The sequence below is a fragment of the Vombatus ursinus genome, unplaced genomic scaffold (assembly GCF_900497805.2).
Source record: "Vombatus ursinus unplaced genomic scaffold, bare-nosed wombat genome assembly UNPS02003292.1, whole genome shotgun sequence".
Lineage (NCBI taxonomy): Eukaryota > Metazoa > Chordata > Mammalia > Diprotodontia > Vombatidae > Vombatus > Vombatus ursinus.
This window is the reverse complement of record NW_020943070.1, coordinates 312252-319510: the sequence shown is the minus strand read 5'-3', so window position 1 is coordinate 319510 and position 7259 is coordinate 312252. Positions and strand designations below refer to the sequence as shown.

At 52.7% G+C, this 7259-nt stretch overlaps 1 protein-coding gene across 5 annotated transcripts in view; it reads left to right on the top strand.

Annotated features, from left to right (window-relative positions):
* Positions 1 to 7259, top strand: part of MEI1 (meiotic double-stranded break formation protein 1) — a 79443-nt gene that overhangs the window by 42594 nt on the left and 29590 nt on the right. For 4 of the 5 annotated variants that reach the window (XM_027873636.1, XM_027873626.1, XM_027873654.1 and 1 more), the window contains 2 exons: positions 1634 to 1738; positions 5100 to 5210. In XM_027873636.1, coding sequence (XP_027729437.1) covers positions 1634 to 1738; positions 5100 to 5210 — 216 coding nt within the window. The remainder of the gene's footprint in view (positions 1 to 1633; positions 1739 to 5099; positions 5211 to 7259) is intronic. The other variant, XM_027873644.1, reaches the window with a different exon arrangement.

Genomic DNA, 7259 nt, shown 5'->3' with positions numbered 1-7259 from the left:
CACACACACACACTCACTCACACACACTCACACTCACACTCATATACACACAGAAGGTTCCTGGAGCTGCACAGAGTCTTCCCTGCATGTGACTTTCTCCTTGCTAAGGACAGGCGCTGCGGGGACCACATCTTTTGAAAGTGAGCTCATCCAGCCAGCTAAATAGAACCTCTAGGGTATCTAGTCTGGCTTGGAACCCACGAAAACCCATGGAATGTTGGAAACCCCCGATTTCCTCCCCAGGAGCAGGAGCCTTATCTCTGTTCCTAACCTCTGTCTGATTCAGGGTTAGAAAGCCCTTTGTCCTGTATCAGTTTCTGATTCTAGCTGCCCCTCTTCAGCAGAGTTTTCTGGATATACCACAAAGGGTGGCTTGAGTCATAGCCCCACCTTTTCGTGTGCCTCCAGGCCGTGGTCTCCCACGCAAATGAGAGGGAGGAAGGAAAGCCAGAAGACCTCTCCCTCTCTTTTGTCTCAATCCTTTGTTTCAAATTCCCGACTTTATTTTGCATATGTGGCTGGTAAGGAGCCTCCCAGGCTTGCAAGGTCCCACCAAGAACATTCCTTAGTTGTTATTCCATAAACAATTTACATTTCTTTATTGCTTCCTGGGTACTGCCAGATGGCAAGTACAGTTAACCTCCCTGAGCCTCAGTTTCCTCATCTGTAAAAAAAGGAGGGGTTGGACTAGATAGATGGCCTGTCAGGTTCTTTCTAGCTTTAACTGTATGATCCTGTGATTCTAATATCACCTGCACTTTACAGATGAGGAAACTGAGGCTCAGAAATATGAAATGATTTGCCTGAGGTCCCCTGGCTAGTCAGTGTCAGGATTAGGATTTCAGGCATCACAGACTCAGGGTTAGAGGTCAGTGCATTTCCCGTAGCTTTCCTCTTCATTGGAAAGGTCACTTCAATGTTCAACCATACCAGGTAGGACCTCTGTCTCTTGGTCCCAGATGCCCTTGGGAACACTTTTTTGTTTCCATTTTGTTTATTTATAGTTACTTGTGTCTCTGTATGGTGGTGTATATGTAGTGGGTTACATATCCTACTTGTGTTTGTACTCCGAACCCCCAGCTAGGAGAGAAAAAGAACTGTGGGGAGGGAGAGAGAAGAGGGAAGGAGGCTTCAGGTTTCTTGGCAAGGAGAGAATGGTTTCCAAAGCCATACTGGGTCTCTTGGTTTTAAAGAAGCTTATCCAGGCTTCCTTGCCCTGAGGAGGGGTGGGGGGAGGCTTTAGTGAAGTGGGGAGCAGCTGGAAATTGTGGAAATTTTTTTAAAAGAGGTTGAGGTTTAAGTCTCCCAGGGAATTCTGTCTCTTGGCCCTAAAATAAGACAGCTGCTTCCTCTCAAGGGAATAGAAGATAAGGACCATTGCCCCGCTCAGGCAGCTGTGAGAATGGCTGGTTGGGCAGTGAGATGAGGGGTCCCTTGTCTGAGGGATGGGGACGAACAGGGGAGGAAAGGAGGCTTGTTTAAATGAGCAGGGAACAAGACGGGCGTTGTCCTCTAGTGGCCAGTCTGGCCAGCCTCTCAGGTGGCTCCCTGGGAGTGGGAAGCCAGGTGCTCTCTAGGCCCCCTGTCCTGGGGCCTCTCCCTTCACTCTCCTTCTCTCCTCCCCGGCTTGCAGCCAGCAGTAACCTGCCCCTTTTGCTCAGCCTGCTCTTCCTGGTGCAGCCGAGAAATGAGACCCAGAGAGAGCTGGACAGCACAGACCTGAAGCTGCTTCACCAGGGTGCGTTGACCCTTGCGGAAGTGGGTACCCCTCTGGGTGCGAGGACCCCTCGAGAAGCTCTTGCTTGGGCTGTAGTGGGGCTCTGACTTTTGTCTGTGTCGGGGACCCTTTGGTGAACCCCATGGATCCCAAATTAAGAAGGCCTGCTCTAGGAGGCCTTGGGCTGGAAGCTCTCTCGTGGGCCCCCAGGACCCTTTCCTGGCCCTTTAAGTGGTTCCTAAGGGGGCTCCCCTGCCTGTTCTCTGGCTCCCCCCAGCTCCAGAGGTGTCCAGGCCCTCTGCCTTCTCCTCTGCACCTTCTTTTCCCTCCAGCCCCCCAGCAACTGCCTTTAGGCCACCTCATTGCTCACTCTCCTTCATGGCAGGTGGGCAAGGGAAAGGGGAACCTCAAGCTAGCTCATTTGTCAGCAGCCAGGGTTTAATGGGAGGGAGGTTTAAATTAATGCCCCAAATAAAATTTGGGGATCATCCATACCCTTTCTATTCCCCTCCACTGTGTTTCTAACAGCTCCTGTCCCTGCCTAGAGTTTCTGGCTCTCTTGATTAATGAATGAATGTCAGTCTGAAATGCAGTCACTAGGGATGGACCATAGGACTCTCTTCTTAGCCCTTCAAGGACTTAGCCGGCATATTTGCCAAATTTGAGGTTGACACTGAGCTGGGAGGGAGGCCAACACATTGGCTGAATCAGGATCCCAAAATACTTTCACAGACTGGAATGACGGCCTAACACTAATGGGTGAAATTCAGTGGGTATCATTGTAAAGTCTTATATTTGGGCTAAAGAAGAAATGATTTGGAAAAGTAAAGGCTTGGGGGGAACCGACTGAAAGAAGAGCTTAGGGTCTTAATTGTCCACAAGCTCCATGGGAGCTGATGGTTTGACAACAAGCTAACAGGGTCTTCTATGGGTCTGTGTTCTTTGCTCCTGGGAGGGTCTTCTGGCCCCCAGGGACCTGCTTTCCCTACATCATCTACTCCCTTCCCTTTCTGGCATAAGCACCCTGGACAGCGGCTATCTTGAGTGATTGGTCATGGGAGGCCTCCTCACTCCTCCCTTGGGTTCTCTGTTGCCCTTTGGGATCTCTGTCATTAGAGGACTCCTCTGGGCTGGTGCAGATCCAGGAGGCACAACACTGGTATGTAAGAGGGAAAAGAGTAGTGTTAAACAGATGGGCATCCTTGGAAGCCCAGCACGACCTCCCTGCTGCTGCCTCGCTCCCTCCCCCTTCCTCGTAGGCCATCTGCCAGACCTCCCTCCCCCAGACACACGTGCTGCTCACTCCTTGCCTAGGCCTGGAGTGTTCTTCATCCTTCATCCTCACAGATGTGACTTTCTGTTGAACTCTGAAGCCGGGAAAATAAGGTTCGGCCTTAGGCTGCCTTAAAAGAAGCAGAGGGTCTAGGTCGAGGGAGGAAATTATGTCCCTGAGCCCTGCTCTCACTGGCCCCAGCAGGGGCTCTTGTGCTCAGGTTGGGCATCACTTGATAATAAGAACATGGACAAACTGGGGTGTTGGACTAGGGCGGAGAAAGGGGCCTGGGGTGTGAGGAGCCTGGAAATGTTGTGTCCAGAGAACAGAGATGGGGGAAAAGCAGAGTGACTTTGCATAGGGATTCCATGTGTGTAGACAGATGGCCGCCGAGGTCCTTTGCAGCTGTGATTCAGGGCCTGGTCTTGGGGACGCTTGTGTGGGTGGCTCCTGAGGACGGGTTGAGGGCCAGCCTCGGGGGCAGGGGTGTCAGCTCTGCCACACTCCCCACCACTCACATGGGTGACTTCCTGGGACACTGGAGAGGTTTAAGGAGGACCCGCATTTCTGAGTTAGAGACTGATGACATCCATTGTTGCAATTCCATGAGCTCGCTTTGAGGCTCCCTCACCCTTCTCCTTTTCCCCTTTCTTTGGTTGAGCTGCTGTGTGGCAGATGGTTCCCCTGAGGGGCACTTTCTGCAGAGCCCACGGGACGCCTGCTCAGGCGGCAGCACACCGTAGATTTGGTGCTGTTGAACTTGTGAATGAGGGTGCAGTGAGCGTGTTCTGGGTCTCACTGAACAGCGTCCAAGATGAAAATTACACCCTAGGAACAGAGATCGAGAGCTGAGAGGGACCTCAGGGCTCTCTGAGCCAACCCCCATCTCCTGGTATTACAGAAGGGGGAACTAAGGCGCTAAAGGTTAAGTGACTTGCCCAAGATCACACAGTAGTAAGTAAGCATCAGAGAGGCAAGATTTGAACTCAGGTCAGCTGGCTGCTGACCAGCATTCTTCCCACTGACCTCAGCAGCCTTCTGGTCCAATCCATGCATGACAAACCCCAGCGCCCTGTTTGCTGCCTCCTCAGCTTGGCATAGAAAGTCCTCATGCCACCCCTTCTTCCCTCGCCTTGTCACTAGGGCCATTCATAGGCTCAGAGATTCGAGGGAGGGACCTTAGAGGTCAGTGAGTGAACCCCCCATTTTGTCAGTGAGGGAGCTGAGGCTCCTGTTCCCCTTCATGCCCTCTCTGATCCAGGCAAACTGGCAGCCCCCTCTGTTCTCTGGGCCTGGCATGCCATCTCCTGCCTTCACCCACAGTTGGGACGCATGTTCCTCCCTTCCCTGTATCAAGCCCTGTCCCCCTTCAGAGCAGGTATCTCCTACAGGATGCCCATCCTGATTCTCACCCCCTTCCCCCAGCTCTGGGGTGTGGAGATCAGCCTCTGTGCTGTGACTCCTACTCTTAGAGCTGCTTGGGACGCTGAGATCTGGAGCAGCTTGCTTGGGGTCAGGCAGTGAGGACAGGTCAGAGGAGAGACTCACACCCAGGTCTTCCCAGTCCTGAAGCTGGCTCTATCTACCATGCCACACTTCCTCTCCCAAGGATGATCATCCCTGGTTTGTTTGGTTTTTTATATGAGGAAATTGCTGTCCTTATGGAGACTCGGGTCAGGTTTTGCCATTCTGCCACACTGATGTCACAGGGTCAGTTCAGTGACCCGCCCTCTGGCGTTAGCCCCTGCCTCCTCATTCCTTGTGTATCCAAACTGGGAATTGGACAGAGGACACAGAAGCAGCCTCTAGAGTGGAGGCGGGTGGCCCCTGCCAAGGGGTGGAGGAGACAGAGGATGAATCAGGCTGGCGCAGCACCAGCAGAGGCACACGGGACCAGGTCAGAAACATGTCACTGCTGGGTACCTGCATTCATCCCATCAGGGCATGTTTTTCCACAGTCCTCCCTGGATTATCCACCCATAGGCCTTTGTGGTGATGCCAGGCTGTGTAGGAGCACAGCCAGCACAGGCCTGGGCCCCTCCTCCACACTGGAGAGGCCCCAGGGTGCTGCCCTGCAAGGTATTGTGAGAGGCTCCCTCTGTTTTGCAGTGAGTAACCTGTGTGGGAAGTGCAGCCTGGACCACGTGGAGATGCTGCTGTCCTCCTTCAACTTCCTGTACTGGAGTCTCCACCAGACCACCCCTGGCAGCCGGAAACGAGGTACAGGAGGATGCGGGCTGGGGCTGGCCTGGGGCAGGGAGGTGCTCCCTCCTGGGGGCAGAAAATACCAGCCTTGCTCAGGAAGGCCCTGCTTAAAGCCTGATGCCCAGCTCTCTGGGCCAACTTGGCGGAGCTTTCTGAACCCTTGAGGGATGTCAGTTGTGAGTGTGGCGACTCAGGGCTATATAAGGGAAGGAGGAATTGGAGATCTAGTACCTTGGGGAGAGAAGGGTCGGGTTCCAGACTCTCACAGACTGGAGCCCTTTTAACTTTGGCAAGAGTGCACCTTTGCCTTTGAAAATGGGCACAAAGCTGGGGATCTGGGGGGTGCCCTGGATAGAGCACCGGCCCTGGAGTCAGGAGGACCTGAGTTCAAATCCGGCCTCAGACACTTGACACTTACTAGCTATGTGATCCTGGGCGAGTCACTTAACCTGATTGCTTTGCAAAAAAGTAAGAAAGAAAATGATCCTGAAGGAGGGATGCCATGCGTTTGCACTGAGGCAGAGGCGGGGAGCAGAGGCTTTCTAGGACCAGGGTTCCAGTTGAACTGTGACCATGAAGGCCAAAGGGGAGGCCGGCAGAGTGAGGGGGGAAGGATGGTGGGAGGCCTTGAGTACTGAGGCCCTTGCAACAGACACTGGGGAGTGAAGGTGGGTTTCCTGCTAGAGCATTTTGAAACATTCTGGAATAATAGTGAGATATAACAGAAAGACTTCTGGAGTCAGTGTCAGAAGAGCTGAGTTTAGATCCTAGTTCCCTCACTCATGAGCCCTGAGACCATGCTTGAGGTACAGCCTCTCTCTGGGCCTCAGTTTTTCTCATCCCTAAAATGGGACTAACAATATTTATACTCCCTAACTCATAGGGTTTATGAGGAAAGGGATAAAGATGACGCCTCTGATTTCATGGGCACAGGGCATTCCCACATGAAGACGCTCCCTCCTCTAATACAGGTCAGCACTTTCTTGGTAACTTATAAACTTGGGGAGTTACTAGAACACTGAGGGGGTAAGTGATGTGCCCAGGGTCACACAGTCAGGATACGCTCGAGGCAGAATCTGAACCCAGCTCTTCCTGGCTCTGAGGCTAGCCTTCTAGCTGCTGTGGGCATACAAGCTATGACTGTGTCACATGACCTTGGCAGAGCCCTCCACCCAGGCAGGCAGGCAGGCAGGCTTCTCACCTGGAGGATGAAGACGGGCTTTGGAATGCTTCTTGGGCTTATTCATTCATGTAGTTACATGTTTATTTAACCAAACTCAGGCTATCAGAGCTGGTGGCTAGGGAACAGCTACTCCCACAGCTTTGTTTTTCAAGCGAGGAAACTGAGGCCATGGAAGTGATGGGATTTGTCCAAGGCCACACAGGTATTAAGTGTCCGAGGTGGGATCTGAATCCAGGTCCTTGGATCCAAACTCAGTGCTCTTTCCACTGTGAAAACAAAGGCATAGGGAGTTTGGGACATGAGATATTAGTAAAGAACATTTGGTTTGAAGACAGAGAACTCAGGTGAGATTCCTGGCTCTGACCATACTATCTGGGATGACGAAGAGGGAACTGGGATTGAATCATCTCTCAAATCTCTCCTAACTCGAACCAACCTTCTCTCCTCCCTCCCTCCTTCCTTTCTTTCCTCCCTTCCTTCCTTCCTCCCTTTCTTCCTTCCCTCCTTCCCTCCTTCCTTCCTGCTTTCCTTCCTTCCATCCCTCCCACCCACCCTCCCTCCTTCTTTCCTCCCTTCCTTCCTCCCTTCCTTCCTTCCCTCCTTCCTTCTTTCTTTCCTTCCTTCCATCCCTCCCACCCACCCTCCTTCCTTCTTCCCTTCCTTCCTTCATTCCTTCCTTCCTTTTTTCCTTCCCTCCATCCCTCCCACCTTCACTCCCTCCTTTCCTCCTTCCTTCCTCCTTTCCTTCCTTCTTCCCTTCCTTCCTTCCCTCCATCCCTCCCAATCTCCTTCCTTTCTTCCTCCCTTCCTTCCTTCTTCCCTTCTCTCCCTCCTTCCTTCCTTCCTTCCTTCCTTCCCCTCCTCTTCCCTCTCTCCCTTCC